Source organism: Rana temporaria, chromosome 7 (assembly GCF_905171775.1).
Source record: "Rana temporaria chromosome 7, aRanTem1.1, whole genome shotgun sequence".
NCBI classification, from domain to species: Eukaryota; Metazoa; Chordata; class Amphibia; order Anura; family Ranidae; genus Rana; species Rana temporaria.
This window is the reverse complement of record NC_053495.1, coordinates 4,114,629-4,134,085: the sequence shown is the minus strand read 5'-3', so window position 1 is coordinate 4,134,085 and position 19,457 is coordinate 4,114,629. Positions and strand designations below refer to the sequence as shown.

Genomic DNA, 19,457 nt, shown 5'->3' with positions numbered 1-19,457 from the left:
GAGGATGTAGGAAGGGTTATATAGAGGAGATGTACAATCAGCTTGGACAGGAACCCCTATAAAGGTCTACAGTATCCTGAGTGGTGGAGCAGGGAGGAGGTAGAAAGAGTTATAAAGAGGAGATGTACATTCATAGTGGGCAGGAACCTCTTTGAAGATCTGCAGTTTCTTGAATGGTGAGTTCATAGTGGGCAGGAACCACTAGAAAGGTCTGCAGTATCCTGCATGGCTTGTCAGTGTGAATGTAGGATGGGTTATATTGGTGAGATGTACAATCAGCATGGACAGGAACTACTCGGAAGGTCTGCAGTATCCAGTATGGCAGGTTGTGACATCCAGTAAAGGTTATATAAAGGAGATGTACAATCAGCTTGTACAGACATTTCTCAGAAGGTCTGCAGTATCATGGGTGGTAGGTCGTGAGAATGTAGGAAGTGTCGTATAGAGAAGATGTAGCATCAGCTTGGGCAGGAACCTCTCAAAGTCTGAAGTATCTTAGATGGTGGGTTGAGAAGGATGTAAGAAGGGTTATATAGAGGAGATGTACAATTAGCTTGTACAGGAATTGCTCAGAAGGTCTGTAGTGTCTTGGATGGTGGCCTGAAAAGGATGTAAGAATCGTTATATAGACGAGGTGAACCATCAGCTTGGACAGGAACTGCTTGGAAGGTCTGTAGTGTCTTGGATGGTGGGTCACTGAGGATGTAGGAAGGGTTATATAGTGTATGATCCATCAGCTTGGACAGGATCTATTTGGAAGGTCTGTAGTATCTTGGAAGGTGGGTCAGTGAGGATGTAGGAAGATTTATATAGTGAATGATCCATCAGCTTGGACAGGAACCATTTGGATGGTCTGTAGTGTCTTGGATGGTGGGTCAGTGAGGATGTAGGAAGGGTTATATAGTGTGTATGGTCCATCAGCTTTGACAGGAACTATTTGGAAGGTCTGTAGTATCTTGGATGGTGGGTCAGTGAGGATGTAGGAAGGGTTATATAGTGTATGATCCATCAGCTTGGACAGGAACTGCTTGGAAGGTCTGTAGTATCTTGGATGGTGGGTCAGAGGATATAGGAAGGGTTATATAGAGTGTATGATCCATCAGCTTGGACAGGATGTATTTGGAAGGTCTGCTCTATCTTTGATGGCATGTAGGTGTCGAGGTAAAAAGGGTTTTAAAAAGCTGCGTTGAGTTTACTCTACTAGTGTCAGCGGAGGAATCTCCTGGAAATGAGTCAAGCGTTGTATTACAAACTATACACGACTACCAAACCACCTGAAGGTTAGAGCGGGATCTCCGCTTATGATCCGGTCAGTCCAGGTGTGATAAATGCGATGGAGTTTATTATCATGTGATGTAGCTGATGGCCCTTCACACCACACGGTGTATATTGACCTTGATTGTCCCATTTCACAGGTGACAGCTTCCTGCTGCACAATCTCATCCTGGACACGGGAATCACGCGGGATTTGGCCGACCGTGTTTGGAAGGACAAAGATCTTCTCACGTGAGCAAAACTGACATCACTCGCTGCATCTTCATTATCCTTGAAGGACAAATTCATGTCACAGCCGAGCTTCAGTATCCATAGTCACTGGCGCTGACTAGGATTGCAGTAGCATTTTATTTAACACTTTTTGTTCCCAGTAAAATTCCACTTCCATTTTTTTAGCCTTAAACAACCACCAAAGCCCATCTGTAACAACAAGGTTTCCGTATAAAGTCTTGGCAAAGCTTACCTAACCGAGACAAGCACACAAATATTAAGTCAGCCAATGGAAAGCTTTAATAGAAGCATTGGAGGTGTAACAATGTAGCTGTAGAGATTCTGATCTCCTGATTGGTCAGATCACCCTCCATCTATCTCTTTACACATTCCTGTTCTTGCTCTCTCTCCTCTTCGCAGTTATGGGCTTCTGGCGGTGTATGCGGCGACAGACGGTGGCATCACCCGAGTCTTCCCCAACAAGTGAGTTCTGACGTTCAGCATGTGAAGCATCTGAGATTTTATAATGGGGACCCGTCAATGTATTGGGGGGTAATCTGCTTTTCTCTGGTTATCTAGAGCTGCTGATGACTGGTTGGAGGACATGGAGCCTCACAATGCCACCTTCTACCGAAGAAGTCTCGACAACAAGGGCTACATCTTCCGAGCGCCATACAGAGAACGTGAGTCATTAAGAAGGAAGGAAGTAGCAGGATCACTGAGGGGGGGGGGGGGTAGAGTGGAAATGTCATGAGGGCCACGTACCTGAGGTGAGACCAAAGTAGTGGGGAGGCCTCCCTTGCACCTCAGGTCCTTGAAGCCTCTGGAGATGGATACAGAGACTTGGTGGATGCCAAGTGGCCCAAGTGCCAGGGTTGCAGAGCTCCGTGCAAGCCTTAGCCCGAGATCCGAGCCGAGGTCAAGTCCACTCTGGCAACGAAGTACAGGAGGGTTAATCAGAAGAAGAATGGTCGAGATCCAAGCCGGGTCGGTTCCAGTCTGGCAGCTGAGTACTAAAGGGGCAATGCCTACCTGATTCCTATACTGACCACTACCCTGACCTACCTGATTCCTATACTGACCTACCTGATTCCTATACTGACCACTACCCTGACCTACCTGATTCCTATACTGACCACTACCCTGACCTACCTGATTCCTATACTGACCACTACACTGACCTACCTGATTCCTATACTGACCACTTCACTGACCTACCTGATTCCTATAATGACCACTACATTGACCTACCTGATTCCTATACTGACCACTACACTGACCTACCTGATTCCTATACTGACCACTACACTGACCTACCTGATTCCTATACTGACCACTACCCTAACCTACCTGATTCCTATACTGACCACTACACTGGCCTACCTGATTCCTATACTGACCACTACACTGACCTACCTGATTCCTATACTGACCACTACACTGACCTACCTGATTCCTATACTGACCTGCCCTCCTCCTTCACCCCAGTCTCCACACGGTCACAATCCCTGGGATCATCATGGATGGTCTTCAGTGTACATTTACTCACCGCTGGAGCCTAAGCCGGGACTGCACCGCAACTTCTTTCTCACAGTCTCCTAGACTGCACAGCGCAGGAGAAGAGCTGCAGGTAACCTGCCACCTGCCGCTGCGCCCCTCTAAATTTTGCACCCTGGGCAACCGTCCCCCTGGCCCCCCCACGCTACGCCACTGGGGTGGAGTATTAGATCACCACAAAGATTGTGTTTGACGATAAGGGGGAGGATCACAGTGGTGTCCTACAATTGAGCCTCCACATCTGTCTGTTGTCTCAACAGCCATGTCCGATCCACTGAGGAATGATCAAAGGAGCCTCAAGCGCTGAGGCTGCAGCTTTATCCTGGGGGGCTGGGGCCCCGCTCAGGAATTGGGCACTGGATCTCCATATCTGTAAAATTGATAACTGTGTTTTATTTCAGCTGGATATCGGCCGTCCGATCTGGAGAATAATACGGTGGGAATTCTGGTCAGCACGGCCGTAGACCTGGAGGTCGAAGGCAGGAGACTTAAACCAGCTGGTGAGTTGGGGGCTAGAAAATCGGCTTTGGTAGAGGGGCGGCCAACCAATCTTTAGATTTAGAGCTCAATGGAGCTTCCCGGATTGGTTTGTGCTCATTGTTTTCGTGTTCATGGGTCATGCTGGACTTCTTTATTTTCTTTCCAGTTGTCGGAGTGAAGTTGGATCTGGAAGCTTGGGTAGAAAAATTCAAGGTTCTGGCCAGTAACCAGTCTGAGTCCAATCCTCAAGGACCGCGCAAGGTCAGAAAGCTCCCTACGTGTTCTAGAAATAGAAAACCTTCGGAATATCTGCTGAATGCCATGACATCTATTGAATATTCCCAGCTGCGAAGAGCTGTCTAAGAATCTGTTTCTTAGATATAAAACATCTGTGTTCAGTCTTGTGTGTAGTGCCAGGACAAGGTCCTCTGGCAAAGTGTACACCCCTCAATGGGAACAGATAGAGCATACACATACAGCGGGCAGGCTAGCATAGGGTACAGAAATGACCATTGTCTCCTAGGGCAGGGGGCCGCATCAACATTGCAGTTGCTCTTTAAAAGACCGCTTGTATCTGGGGTACAGAGTGCAGGGTTCAGGAGTGTGCTGTATACAGACTACTGATCACCGAGGTCGGGGCAACAGGCAGACAAGGGTAAACAAGGAACAGGCCAAGGGTCAGGGAAACAGGCAAACAGGAGAATTTAGAGACGGGCCAAGGTCGGTACACAGGAAGGTAAACGTAACACACTGCAGACAGGAACAAGCTACAAACAAATGTTGAACAGCACTGCAGACCTGTAGTGCAACAGTTAATATAGACTTCCTGGGATGAAGGTGATAAAAGACAGCCAGAAAGAGGGCACAGAACATGAAGGGCACAGTAAGGGGGGGGGGGGGGGCAGGAGGGCACAGTACTGGGATCAGGAGGGCACAGTACTGGGATCAGGAGGGCACAGTACTGGGATCAGGAGGGCACAGTACTGGGATCAGGAGGGCACAGTACTGGGATTAGGAGGGCACAGTACTGGGATTAGGAGGGCACAGTACTGGGATTAGGAGGGCACAGTACTGGGATCAGGAGTGCACAGTACTGGGATCAGAAGGGCACAATACTGGGATCAGGAGGGCACAATACTGGGATCAGGAGGGCACAGTACTGGGATCAGGAGGGCACAGTACCGAGATCAGGAGGGCACAGTACTGGGCACAGTACTGGGATCAGGAGGGCACAGTACTGGGATCAGGAGGGCACAGTACTGGGATCAGGAGGGCACAGTACTGGGATCAGGAGGGCACAGGACTGGGATCAGGAGGGCACAGGACTGGGATCAGGAGGGCACAGTACTGGGATCAGGAGGGCACAGGACTGGGATCAGGAGGGCACAGGACTGGGATCAGGAGGGCACAGTACTGGGATCAGTAGGGCACAGTACTGGGATCAGTAGGGCACAGTACTGGGATCAGGATAGCACAATACTATTATTGGCTGGAATTAAAGCAGGATAAAGCAGTAACATCCTAACGCGTTTCGGCTGATGCCCTACTCCTAGCTATGATGACACATTTCGGTCTTATACGTATGGCGATGTTTTTGGTTTGCATTATTCTTTCTTCTCATGATCAGTTTAATTCCTTTGTCAGGATTTCTAACATCTTTTGTTCTCCGCAGCAGTGCAGTCCCTCGGCCAGCTGCGAGATGGACTGCGACATCAACAACGAGGTGAGTACGGTCTGCGTGTCTCTGTGTATGACATCATCAGCGGGCGTCCATTTCTTCTCTTACGTCTTCTTATAGAGGACCCGAATGTGTCGAATTTAATACCAACATCATTGACTCCTACAGTGATTTGAAAAAGTATTCATACCCCCTTCCATATAGATATAACAATGGTAGATAATACAAAAATGTTCTCCACAAACACACAACATTGTGTAGAACCGGTGACACTGAGCGGAAGCTTTACCAATGGCCAGACAAGGGGCGGTCGGAGAGAGCGATCGCACATTCGATTGCATTTTTCCCTCGAAATTGCAAAACAATTGAAGATATAAAATGGGACGGGATAGAAATTGGGAAAGGGCAGGTCGTCACTCAGGGTGACATCCAAAAAATAGTATTTCTTTACAATGCTGTAAAAAAGAGCCTATGCGTTTCGAACGTTAGTGCTTAGTCATGGCCATGATTAAGGGCTATCGTCTGAAACGCGTGGATGTTTTTACAGCATTGTAAATGTTTTTTCAATAAAGAAATGCAATTTTTTGGATGTCACCCTGAATGCCGACCATCCCTTTCCTTATTCTGGTACGTTGGAGGTGTCGGCAGCCTCGAGGTCTGAGCACCGGGCGGAGCTGTTACGTGGGAGGGTTGTATCGCCTATACACCTGTTTTTTTCTTCGGATAGAAATTGTCCCAGTCAAGCCCTGCAGACAAATCTGGTCACTTTTGGCAACATTTTTGCAGGTTTTCCCATTTTCAGCTCAAATTGTGCCGCTCCTAATGACAGATAAAACATACAGATGTTTGGAAGGAAGTATGACCCGGTTTTCGGATCTCTGGCCTTTGCGTTGCACTTAGAACAGAGGCTTGGCAAGGTGGGGGGTAAATGATGGAACGGCTGTTGTGGTCTGTCACAGGTATTCCGACTGATCATATAGTCCGAGTCACGGCACCAATATGTTGCAGAATGTATGGCCAGCTTCTGTACCGCCTATCGGTTGACTTTCGCACCAGAAATTTGGAATAGTTTGAGGTCAAGGTCCTTCTATATCCAGTCTGGTCACTCTGAAATAATATCTTGATCTCCTCCTACTTCCATCGCAGTGTAGAGTTGCCAACGCTCCCGGATTTACCTGGACAGTCCGGGTTTTGAATCATGTGTCCAGGTTTCAGGCAGACTAAACCCCGGACACATTATACAAGTAACCAATATAGTCCCACACAAATCTGTTGCCGTCCCGGAGTTGCGTGCGACTGTCTGGGGGCAGGTTTGGCATCACTGGGGGCAGGGCAATGATGTTGGCAAGAGAAATTTGGCCACACACAAAGTTAGCTGCGGCACGCTATGCGCACTGCATTACTCCTCTCCTCTGGGCACCCAAAGGTGTCCCAGGCCGCTACCGTGTTCATGTTTGGCTTGAAGAAAAGGTGGCAACCCTATCAGTGTGTTTAGTGCCAAAGATGTCTCCTACATTTCCTCTCTGCAGGATCTACTGTGTGTCCTGATTGACGATGGCGGATTCCTCGTCATGTCCAACCAGCAAGACCACTGGTCCCAGGTCAGTATTTTCTAACTTTCTTCGATTTCCTGATGTAACGGAAACCCCAAATGGGACAGGGGTTAACGCCGTTTAGGATATTCCATTCCCGAACAAAAGGCAGCTACCGACACGCCACAATCTGGCGAACACGACCCTTAAGAATTCCCCCCCATTAACGAGACACACAGCTCTGTTTGAGGTTCAACAGGAATAGACCCTTTATTGAGAAATACAGGCTCTTATATACACTTTAGGATACTGCAGTAACCAAATGAACAATGACCCAACTCCACCCACAACATCACACAATGGTTACCTAATGAGCCCCAATACACATCTTTTAACAGACATCCTGACTCCGGGTCCTGACCTAATTTACATGAGCTAATTAACTACAACTGATGACTCGTACGCCTGACCTTTAGGCTGACTGTTAACTTACAATACACATTTATCACAGTAGCAGACTTAATTACCACAATAGACAATAGAATGCAATCACACCCCACCTCATCACAGCAAGCTTTATAGTACATTACAGCCAACACACAATATATACCCAATATATACCGCATTAAATCTGACTAGCACAGACAATAGTGGGATTCTCATTCACCTTGTGCCCCTATTAGAGACACAGGGTGATCTACACATAAGAGGCATCGGGGGAAGCTGAAACAGAAGTATCTCACACTTTCTAAGAGCTTCTGGGTCCCACGGGCCCTTCCGTTACACCTGTCATTGCAACAATGTGTCCAAAGACTTTCTAAAGATTACAATGTTTCCTATGGTGACAAATTCCTCTTTTTCATCAGGTGGGGAAGTTCTTCAGCGAGGTGGATCCGAATCTCATGTCCGCTCTCTACAACAGTTCCTTCTTTTTGAGGAAGGAGTCCTACGACTACCAGTCACTGTGCGCCCCCAAAACAGAGAGCAACAAAGGTGCTGCCCCCCGGGGGATCTTTGTGGTAGGTGCATTGCAGGGCATGTGAAGTGACAGCATGCTCGAAGTTATCTTTCCATGATATGTTGAGAGGATGGACAGCCTACGTATATACCATTTGCCGCTGGCCTTCGGGTAGTTATACCGGGATGATGTCTGCAGCGGCAGGCTTCCTCCTGGCACCGTTTATTGGAGCCGGCGGTCGGCTCCCTTGTAAAAGAAATCCTAGTGGCTAACTAGCTTCTGGATTGCTTTCACGAGCAACGGGAGGGGATTCCTCCCGCCGCCTTCTGTAGCTTGCTAAAGCTCTCCTGTGCCATCGGGCGACCCCAGCCACCAGCCGGCATTTCTGCGGTAGACATGTGCACTGCCGAAAATGTGGTTCGTTTTCATTTCATTGTTTTTTTGTTTTGTTTTTTCGGGTCATTCGTTATGTTTGCAATTCGTAAATTTGAAAGCTCGTAAATTAGAAAATTGGTAAATTTGAAAATTAGAAAATTAGAAAATAAGAAAGAAAATCCAATAATTCGAAAGAATAACTAACTAATAATAACTAACTATTAAATTATAGGTGTTGAAATTTCCTTTCAAATTTGTCTGTTAGTGAACGTAACAAATTACATACTTATCTGAAGTTACAAAGTTTCTTTGCGAATTAGTTTTCTAACGAATTTTCGACAAATTTGTTATTTCAGAAATATCCGATTTAACGAAAACCAGTTTAACAAATTTTTCTGAATATTCGAATTTATAATAAATAATAATAATAATAATAATAAAAAGTTATTATTATTATTATTATTAATAATTCATTATGTTCCATTCGTTTAGATGCGGCATTCGTTATTTCAAATAATTTGTAACTTTGGATAAATTCGTAATTGTTACGTTCACTAACAGCCTACTACCTATAATTTAATAGTTAGAATTTTTGAATTTACGAATATTTAAATATACAAATTTACGAATTTATGAATCTTAGAATAGTCAAATTTACGAATATTCGGGGAAACAAATTTAAACAGCTTTTTTTCTGAATTAAAAAATATGTCAAAATTTGTTAGAAAACTAATTTCGCAAAGAAACGAATTGCATGGGGGTTTGAGTAATTTAGGAAAAAGCAGCTGGACAGGGCTGACACCATACAGTCCACAAAATGCCGCGTGTTGTCCTTCCAGCACAGGGAATAGGAGTGGAGAGCAGTTCTGGCCGATCTCCGGCTACTTCTCGGCACTCGCTGTGTTTTTCTACCATGAATTGTGGATGCTGGTTTTTTTTTGTTTTTTTTTACCATATTGTCTTTTCTCTCTTAGCCAACAATTGCCGACATCCTGAATCTGGCCTGGTTATCATCGGCAGCTGCATGGTGAGTTTATGTCTTCTTTATAAACAATAAGCCCAGCTCAGTAAAAAGGGATAGGTGGAGACATCTTCTGGCTTCATACATCTCCTTAAAGCGGGGGTTCACTCTAAAAAAAATTTCTTTATCTACCATCCAAACGAGCATACTAGCGTCAGCTACAGTATGCCTTTTTTTTTTTTTGCGCTGTACTTACGATTTAATCCGTAACTTTCGTTTCAGACTCCGGCGGGAAATGGGCGTTCCTATGAAGAGGGGAACATGATTGACGGCCGGCTATGGCGCATCACACGTTCCAAAAAAAGCCAAAATAGGACGCGGACATATATACGGCGCCTGCGCAGTCAGCTCCTAGTCTGTGCGCAAGCGCCGTATAGCGCCGTGAAGAGCCGAGTCCTACTCCGGCTATTTTCGGGAACGTGTGACGTGCCATAGCCGGCCGTCAATCATGTTCCCCTCTTCATAGGAACGCCTTTCCCCGCCGGAGTCTGAAACGAAAGTTACGGATTAAACCGTAAGTACAGCGCACGCTAGTATGCTCGTTTGGATGGTACATAGTTGTGTTTTTGGGTGAACCTCTGCTTTAAACTCAAGCAGTGAAATCTTCCCTATCAAGGTTCTAGGCTGTGTTCCTGTCCACCTTGAGGTCTCACTCCTCCGGCTACATTCTCCTTAATTCAGAGTAAATAAAATCTAATATCCAAAAAAATTAAAAATAACTCAGCACAGGGATGGTGGGAAACTGCCATTCCACTCCTTGTCAGTGAGGTGTGCGGTTGCTGGTTCCTTTGCTCCTGTGCTTCCAGAGACCAGGGGCTAGAGTTAATTCTCTGCCCCAGGAGGGATGCTGGATCCTGGGGAGGATCCTGGCGGGGGGCCCCCTGGATAGGCCTGTGGAAGATTCTGGGCCTAGCCAAAGGAGAGATGAGTCCCTGTCAGCCTTTAGACAGAGGGTTGTCAGCAAGTTAAAGAAGATTGAGAAGGAGGAGGACAAGTTAATGGTCATGATGGCTGAATTCAGAAAGAAAAAGCAGATTTGTGCCAAAATGTACAGCCTGAAAAGACCGGCTCTGAGGCCTGAGTTGAAGGACCTGGAGCAAGCTGTAAAGAAGCAGAAGGAATTGGTGTGTTCTCTGAAGGAGAATAGTGGCATTTTTTAAAGAGAAATATAAAAATGAGGAGCGATTTAATCGCATGAGAAGAGGAGCCGCTTCCTGCATGGAGGGTGAGGAGACCAGTGAGGAGATGCAGGTACAGACAGACTCAGCAGTGAGTGAGACGGTGGGCCCGGAGGATGAGCCCACCTGTTCAGCACCTCAGGAATCTGCTGAGCCCTCAATGCCAGAGGCCTCTGTCCCCTCCCCACCCCAGCAATGGGTGTAAATGGGGGTACACAGACATTAAATATATGAAAAGTGAATTGACGTGCTCAGAGGGGATGGAATGATAGTAATTATGATGCTGTGTTCCCTGTTCAGTGCAATTTGCAGTGATGGTTTGTGAAATGTATAATCCGGATTTATTGATCTATCGCCTTCCCAGGTCCGTATTCCAGTCTCTCATCTACAGCCTGACGTACAGCACCTGGATGCAGGCCGGTGAGTGCCGTCTGTCTGAGGGGCGGAGCATCCCTCAGTCTTTTATACAGCTTTTCCTTTATTAAATTTGATTGTCAGTAACCAACATGTGATATGATGTCCAGGTAGAAGCACAGCTTTATTAACCCCTTCATACTTTTTCAAGGCACTGTAAATGATGGTCTGTCACAAGTCTTCGTACTGATTGTTTAATCCGGGTCACGGCACCAAAATGTTGCACAATGTATGGCCAGCTTCTGTGCCTACAAATGACCTGCACACTTTTCACATATTTATTTGTATCATTTATCATTTTTCTTCCACTTCACAATTATGTGACACTTTGTGTTGGTCGATCGCATAAAATCCCAATACAATACATTTACGTTTTTGATTGTAACATTACAAAATGTGGTAAATTTCAAGTGATTTAACCACTTCAATACCGGGGGGCACTTATACACCTTCCTGCCCAGGCCAATTTTCAGCTTTCAGCGCTGTCCCAATTTGAATGACAATTGCGCGGTCGTGCTACGCTGTACCCAAACAAATTTTTTATCATTTTGTTCCCACAAATCGAGCTTTATTTTGGTGGTATTTGATCACCTCTGCGATTTTTATTTTTTGTGCAACAAATAAAAAAAGAGCGAAAATTTAGAAAAAAACAATGTTTTTCTGTTTCTGTTAATTTATTTTGTAAATAAGTACCTTTTCTTCTTCAATGACGGGCCCCGATAAGGCGGCACTGACGGGCACCGATAAGGCGGCACTGACGGGCACCGATAAGGCGGCACTGACGGGCACCGATAAGGCGGCACTGATGATGGGCACTGATAGGCAGCACTTATGGTCACTGATAGGTGGCACTGGTATGCGGTACTTTTGGCGGCACTGATGGGCACTCATGGTGGCACTGATGGGCACTCATGGTGGCACTGATGGGCACTCATGGTGGCACTGATGGGCACTCATGGCGGCACTGATGGGCACTCATGGCGGGACTGATGGGCACTCATGGCGGCACTGATGGGCACTTATAGCTGGCACTGATGGGCACTCATAGCTGTCACTGATGGGTACTTATGGGTGGCACTGATAGGTGGCATGGACGGGGCACTGATAGGTGGGCACTGATGGGCACAGATGAGCACTGAAAGGTGGCACTGATAGACACTGGTGGGTGGCGCTGATGACACTGGTGGGTGGCATTGCTGGGCATTACAATTTTTGTTTGTGCCATGATGGTGCCAGTCAGTGCCCATTTGTGGGCACTGATTGGCATATGTTATGTATACATTTTTACATGTGGATGGTCATGGGGACTTACCTGGCCATCCACATGTTGGGTACTTCCCTCGTGGTCCTGGGCGGCAGAAGCCCCTAGGGGTAAATTTTCCTTTTTTTTCCCCTGTAAACAGCAGTATCTAAACCTGACGTTGATCCAGAGGAAGGAAGGAAACCCTTGTAAAGCATTAAAGAAAAACCTTTCTGGCCTCCATAATGATTTTGTTCATTTTGCAGATGACATCATGGCAGAAGGTATGGAGCCGCGGGAGGCCAGCTGTATCATGAAGCAGACGCAATATTACTTCAGCAACATCAACTCCACGTACTCGGCCGTCATTGACTGCGGGCCCTGCTCCCGGTGGGTCAGATTGGACTGTGCCATGTGCCATCTATAGGGAGCGCCTGTACATCCCCGCTAATCAACCTCTCCTCTTGTCTCTCCTTTTGCATAGATACTTCCACGCCCAGCGACTGTCCAACACCAATCTGCTGTTTGTGGTGGCGGAGAAGCTGATGTGCAGCCAGTGTGACATCATGAAGCTGGATCAAGCAGAGACGCGTTGTATCCTTTGGTTCACTGAGCGGATTGGGGTCAAGGTCGATCCAGGCAGATTAATAGTGCAGCCAAATAAAGATAAGCCGGAGGTTGGGGTAGGAGTGGAGGGTACATGCCAAACCATGGTTTGAGGTGGGGGTCTGGGTTAGATGCGGCAGCAGATAAAAAGCGGTCTCGGGTGACACTCACTGGAAACAATGCAGATCGTGTCTGTAGCCCAACACAAGTACAGTGGAACCTTGAATTACGAGCATAATCCGTTCCAGGAAAAGCTCGTAATCCAAAGTACTCGCATATCAAAGCGAGTTTCCCCATAGAAGTCAATGGAAACTAAAATAATTAGGTCCGCATTGACTTCAATGGCATGCAATACCGCATGCAGCCAGAGGCGGGGGCGCTGGAGAGCCTCAAACACTCGGAAAGGGCCGAGGATATTTCAGCGGAACTTGGAAAGGCTCAGGAACTGAGTATTTCTGCGATTTTCCAAGCATTTCCGAACTGCGCGGTTTGGCTCTGCTCGGCTCTGGCGCCCTCTTGATCCAAATGTTGTGCCCTCCTGATCCCAGTATTGTACTCTCTGGAATCCCAGTATTGTACTCTCCTGGATCCCAGTATTGTACTCTCCTGGATCCCAGTATTGTACTCTCCTGGATCCCAGTGTTGTGCCCTCCCGATCCCAGTGACCCTCCTGACCCCCCCCTGTACTTTGCCCTCTTGATCCCAGTATTGTACTCTCCTGGATCCCAGTATTGTACTCTCCTGGATCCCAGTATTGTACTCTCCTGGATCCCAGTATTGTACTCTCCTGGCCCTGTACACAACACAAACGCACTCCATGTTCCGCGTTGTAGTATACCGCCATTTACACTGACCATCCAACTCAAAAAATAAAACATTGGACATCTCATTCCAAAACCATGGGCCTTATTATTGTTTTCCCCCATTTTAGAGTGTCTGGGAATTTGTGCCCATTCGTGAGGTCAGGTACTGATGTGGCATGGGAAGGCCCGGCTCACACACGTTGAGCGCCAAAAAGAAAACATGGCTCACAATTCCCACTCATCTCAAAGGTGTTCTTAGGGGTTGAGGTCCAGGGTTCTGTGCAGGACACTCTAGATCCTTGGATAGAACCAAAGCTCAGCAATAAAGCTCAGCCCATCTTGGTTTATACCAATTAACTCCTTGTTGTCCCTTAACCTCCTCTCTCAGCGGAAGGTCCGGAACAGTGTGAGTTGGTGGAAACGCCTCGATACCGGAAAGGTCCTCACGTCTGCTTTGACTACAACCAGATGGTAAATGGCGCATTTCTTTGAATGCCTTCTGAAGCTTCCATAGCAGCCTGCATGTTTAGAAGGGTCATTGCAAAGAATCTCCACCAGGGAATGAGAGGTGGTATATGGCCTTGGACCACCTGTTGGGTCAACCTGCCTTACTATGTGGCATCTACCAGTGACCAGAGACTAAAGCGTTGCAAGCCAATCAACATTTCTGAACAAGGGAAGTTTATTGTTTGATATGAAGTTACAGTGAGACAACTGTATGCCTAAACCAGGGGTCTCCAAACTTTCAAAACAAAGGGCAAGTTTACTGTGCTTCAGACTTTAGGGGGGCCCGACCATAGCCAGTGAGAGTAGAAAATGTCCTGCCATTAGTGTGTGTAAACAATGTCCTATCTTCGGTACTGGGGGAAATTCTAGTGCCCCACAGTTTGTGTTTGTGGGAGGAATAGGGCCCCATCATTGGTGTCAGTGGGAGGAATAGTGCCCCATCATTGGTGTGAGTGGGAGGAATAGTGGCCCATCATTGGTGCCAGTGGGAGGAATAGTGTCCCATCATTGGTGCCAGTGGGAGGAATAGTGTCCCATCATTGGTGTCATTGGGAGGAATAGTGTCCCATCATTGGTGTCAGTGGGAGGAATAGTGGCCCGTCATTGGTGCCAGTGGGAGGAATAGTGGCCCATCATTGGTGCCAGTGGGAGGAATAGTGTCCCATCATTGGTGTCAGTGGGAGGAATAGTGTCCCATCATTGGTGTCAGTGGGGGGAATAGTGTCCCATCATTGGTGTCAGTGGGAGGAATAGTCCTCCAAGGGTTGGATAAAGGTATACAAAGGGCCACATTTGGCCCCTGACCCGCAGTTTGGAGACCACAGGCCTAAATGATGGGTCCAAGGCCATAGGTTTGGCACATTGAGCTATAAGGCAAGCTACTTACCACAATGCTGGCCAATTCTTCCATCGCTCATTGGCATTCACTGACATAGGCTCTCTTGTATACTCTTATTAGCTCTCATATCTTACATTTTTCCTAATGTCTCACCTCGTTCTCTCCCGTTAACTCTCCCTCTTTCTCTCCCATCCAGGAGGACACATCAGACTGCGGCAGAGGCTCCATGTTCCGACCGTCTTGGCTCTTGCTGGCCTTTCTTCAGTCGCTACTCCTGTGCCTGGTTTCCGCCTCGACGTCATCCACCACCGGTAGGGGGCTCTAGACCCCCGTCCCTGCTTCCTCCCTCCTTCCTGAGGCCACTTCTTGATTAGTGACGTGGTTACCATGACAACCAGGCAAGTGCCACTCCAGCGCATTTTGGGCTGAGTTACCACGACAACCACCACTTGTTATGGATGAATCTTACTGTGACAACCAGGAGACCTTTTTAGCGCCATCGGGAGTTTTTTTCCAAGGCAACCGGGAGAACCGCATCACGGCTTTGTAGCAGCACTTAACTCGTCGGCAAGAACTTCCTGCCATGTCCATCGTGGCCACTTTCTAGGATCTCTTGTTTCCTGTCCATCCGTCTCTCGTCGGTTTCCCCGTTTTTTCTGTCTTCACATCTGGTCTCTGAGATGACGTCACCACGTCACTGTGATGTTCTGACCTTGGCCTCCATATTTCTGTATAGCTCCAGTATCAATGCTAAGGGTCAGAGTCAACATCGCAACGGCATTCTGTACATCCACCATCAAGTCATCATGGCTTCTTCATATCATCGTCAGACCGAGTGGAAGTCCATCTTTCCCTTTGGATCACACATGGGGCCAAAGTCACTAGGAGGAAGGGGGGGGGGGCGGTGACAGAAAATTCAATAAGCGAGAAACATTAGGTTTCCGCATTGGGTATTGCCAAGTTCTTCATGCAAGAAGTCTGTGTTGAGCATCATGTACACACTTTTCATGGACTGGAGATGTTATCATGTCTTTGGCTGCAGAATTGCTTTACCCAGGATCCTTTGCCAGGCTCTAGGGGATTGCACTTCTGCTGCAACGTGAGTGCCAAAAGCAGCTGTGTTAGATAATTGATGTTATTCTTTTCTGTTCGGGCTTCATAACCTCAAGCACAACCCTGTCACATCATAGGACCGTACAGTATTGTACCAAAGAAACAGGCTTGGGATGTCTTTACTTCTGTGCAATGTTACATTTTCTTTGAAGGCCAACTCAGCCCAAATCTGATATTTTGGTTCACGTTGGGCAATCGATGGATTAAATTAGCCAACGGCATCTTAAATTTGTCAGTGACTCCAGTGGCAAAAGTTTGTGTCTCTGCCACACTCAAAATGGAGAGATCTTCCCGCAGTAGATAGTGTCTCCATCCTGCCGAAAACGGTGAGATTTTCTTGCAGTGGCTTGTGTCTCTGCCCCTTCCACAATGGTGAAATTTCCTCCAATCGTTTGTCTCTGCCCCTCCCACAATGGTGAAATTTCCTCCAATAGTTTGTATCTGCCCCTCCCACAATGATGAGGGTTCCCCCAATAGTTTATATCTCCACCCCTCCCACAATGGAGAGATTTGTATCTCTGCTTCACCCACAATGATGAAATTCCCTCCAAAAGTTTATGTCTCTGCCCCTCCCACAATGGTGAGATTTCTTCCAGTAGTTTTATTTTCTTTGCCCTTCCCACAATGGTGAGAATTGCCCCAATAGGTTGCGTCTCTGCCCCTCCCACAATGGTGAGGTTCCCTACAGTAGTTTTTGTCTCTGTTCCCCCCCCCCTCCAATTTATGAGATTCCCCCCATAGTTTGTGTCTCTAACCCTCCCACAATGAGATTTGTGTCTCTGCCCCTCCCACAATGATCAGATTTCCCCCAATAATTTGTGTCTATAACCCTCCCACAATGGCGAGATATCCTGCAGTAGTCTGTAGCTCTGCCCCTCCCACAATGGTGAGATTTCCTGCGGTAGTTTATGCCTCTGCCCCTCCCACAATGATGAGATTTCCCCCAATAGTTTGTGTCTCTTCCCCTGCGGCCATGATGAGATTTGCGTCTCTGCCCCTTCCACAATGGTGAGGTTTCCTGCAGTAGTCTGTGTCTGCCCCCCCCCCACAATGGTGGGATTTATTATCCCTGCCCCTCCCACAGTAATAAGGTTTCCCCTGCAGGAGTTTGCGTCTCTGCTCCTTCTAGAATGGTGAGATTTCCCTAAAGTCTCTCTGCCCCCCCACACCTTAAAAGGGTGAAATTTCCTTCCAGTATTTTGTATCGCCACCCCTCCCACAGTGGGGAGATTTCCTGCAGGAGTTTGTGTCTCTGCCCCTCCCACAGTGGGGAGATTTCCTGCAGTAGTTTGTGTCTCTGCCCCTCCCACAATGGGGAGATTTCCTGCAGGAGTTTGTGTCCCTGCCCCTCCCACAATGGGGAGATTTCCTGCAGTAGTTTGTGTCTCTGCCCCTCCCACAACGTTCAGATTTCCCCGCAGTAATTTGCGTCTCTGCTTTTCCCATGAAGCCATAATGAAGGGCCTTCTTCTAGATTTCTTTAATCTGCATGCCGGAAAATCCATTGGGGGAGGGCTGACATCATCGATTGGCCTTCCTATTAGCCGTGGCAGCTGAGCACAATGTAGAAGGCGGCACACGATTCAATACGTTTTTCAAGCAACAGCACAAAACTGAAATCTCTGTTGGGTGGAGTCGTCCTTTAATGGAAATACCGCCTCTTGATTGTGGAAGACACAAGTATCTAGGCTCCCACCAGTGCCACAAGATAAAGACACAATGTATACAAAAAATATCAGCACAATCGCGTCTCTTAAGACCGCATATTCTTCATACAATCACACTGAGCGAGTGAAGCAGCTTTACCCCGTCTCGGTATAGATCTCCTGCACTTCCTTTGTGTCTCAGAGATCACAGCATCATTATACAAGCACAGCAGACTCGTCAAGCACACGCAGTAGGGTTGCCCAACGTCTAATTTACACTTCCTACTTATCAGTTACCCTAAACTCTCAGCACAACATGGAGGCGGTGATCACCAAAGAAGGAAGCGGGCAGCTTCTTCTGCTGCTTATGCCTTTGCCAAGGTGAACAAAGATACTGTAAGTAATAAATGTAGCTGTAAGAGCCTCCAGATGTCCATCCCCGTCCTCCTTTACGTGTTCAATCCTTGTAACTCCTGGAAAAAAAATGATCTCTGGAGTTGGCATGACTACGGCCCTCTAGTGATTGAGGGGCCTTAAGTTCCAGCACTTGACCCCAACTACCAGCGGGCCCGGGGTAGTCCTGTCAGCTTTTTCCAGCAGAACTATAACCCTCCTCCAGAGTTCACGTGATTTACTGCACCGCTCCTTATAAGTGCAATCAGAGATAAAGCAAATATATGTTTGAACAGTAATATGACCCAGTATTTCGGACCTTCATCTTTGTGTTTTATTTAGAGCGGAGGCCTGGCAAGGCGGGGGCAAGAGGGCAAATGATGGATGGCTGTCGTGGTATGTCACAAATCTTATGGGTAGCACTTAACCCGAGTCACGGCACCAAAATGTTGTCAAAAGTATTTTAAGCACACTATATGGCCAAACGTTTGTGGACACTGACCATCACACCTCTATTAGCTTCTAGGTCATCAACGTCCAAAACAAGGGCCTTTAATATGTAGTTGCCCCCCTCCTAACATCATGGTCACCAGTGTGGAGTTACCCCCTTCTTTATTATTATTTAAGGCAGTGGTCATCAACCCTGACCTACAGGGCCCACTAACAGGCCAGGTTTGCAAGATAACTGAAATACATCACAGGTGATATCACTTGCTGCTCAGTGATTGCAGTATTCTAGACTGCATCTCCCCACGGTAATACATAAAACCTGGCCTGTTAGTGGGCCCTGTAGGACAGGGTTGATGACCACTGATTTAAGGTACTTGTATAGCGCCGTCAATTTAGGCTGCGCTTTACATATACATTCACGTCAGTCCCTACCCTCAAGACCTTACAATCTAAGGTCCCTAACTTGCAGTCATATACAAGGGCCAATTTAGACAGAAGCCAGTTAACCTACCAGCATTGGTAACCGGAGGACCCCACACAGGCACAGGGAGAACATGCAAACTCCTGGCAGGTGATGTCGTGGTTGGGATTCGAACAAGCGACCCTTTTTACCGCTAGGAGAGAGTACTACCCACTACACCACTGTGCCGCCCATCTTCTGGAAAGGTTTTCCACACACGATTTTGGAGGGTGTCTGTGGGAATTTGTGAGGCCAGGTAATGATGTTGAATGAGAAGACCTGGCTCACACATCAGGCCTCACATTGGGTGCCGAAAAAAAAAGACCTGGCTCACCATTAGCATTACAATTCATCCCCAAGGTGTTGAGTAGGGTTGGGGTCAGGGCTCTGTGCAGGACACCAGATACATCAAGCTGGTCAAAACATGTCTTTATGGAGATGTTTAGGTTGAGAAGACCTGGCTCATACCAATTCATCCCAAAGGTTGTCCATTAGATGAGGTCATGGCTCTGTGCAGGACACTCAAGTTCCTTCACACCAAACTGGTCACCATGTCTTTATGGAGATGTTGGTTGAGAAGACCTGGCTCATACCAATTCAGCCCAAAGGTTGTCCATTAGAGGAGGTCATGGTTCTATGCAGGACACTCAAGTTCCTCCACACCAAACTGGTCACACCATGTGTTTATGGAGTTGGCTTAGTATACAGGAGCACAGTCATGCT

At 47.2% G+C, this 19,457-nt stretch overlaps 1 protein-coding gene across 4 annotated transcripts in view; it reads left to right on the top strand.

Moving 5' to 3' along the window:
- Window positions 1–16,017, top strand: part of CACNA2D2 (calcium voltage-gated channel auxiliary subunit alpha2delta 2) — a 281,800-nt gene extending 265,783 nt beyond the window's left edge. For 2 of the 4 annotated variants that reach the window (XM_040358718.1, XM_040358716.1), the window contains 14 exons: window positions 1,416–1,506; window positions 1,906–1,968; window positions 2,065–2,168; window positions 3,444–3,542; window positions 3,689–3,783; window positions 5,198–5,245; window positions 6,730–6,801; window positions 7,599–7,751; window positions 9,040–9,092; window positions 10,629–10,684; window positions 12,185–12,308; window positions 12,403–12,512; window positions 13,716–13,798; window positions 14,869–16,017. In XM_040358718.1, the coding sequence (XP_040214652.1) occupies window positions 1,416–1,506; window positions 1,906–1,968; window positions 2,065–2,168; window positions 3,444–3,542; window positions 3,689–3,783; window positions 5,198–5,245; window positions 6,730–6,801; window positions 7,599–7,751; window positions 9,040–9,092; window positions 10,629–10,684; window positions 12,185–12,308; window positions 12,403–12,512; window positions 13,716–13,798; window positions 14,869–14,997 (1,280 nt within the window). In that variant the 3' untranslated portion in view covers window positions 14,998–16,017. Of the gene's footprint in view, window positions 1–1,415; window positions 1,507–1,905; window positions 1,969–2,064; window positions 2,169–3,443; window positions 3,543–3,688; window positions 3,784–5,194; window positions 5,246–6,729; window positions 6,802–7,598; window positions 7,752–9,039; window positions 9,093–10,628; window positions 10,685–12,184; window positions 12,309–12,402; window positions 12,513–13,715; window positions 13,799–14,868 lie in introns of all 4 variants that reach the window. The other 2 variants (XM_040358717.1, XM_040358715.1) reach the window with 1 other exon arrangement.
- Window positions 16,018–19,457: the final 3,440 nt, after the last annotated feature.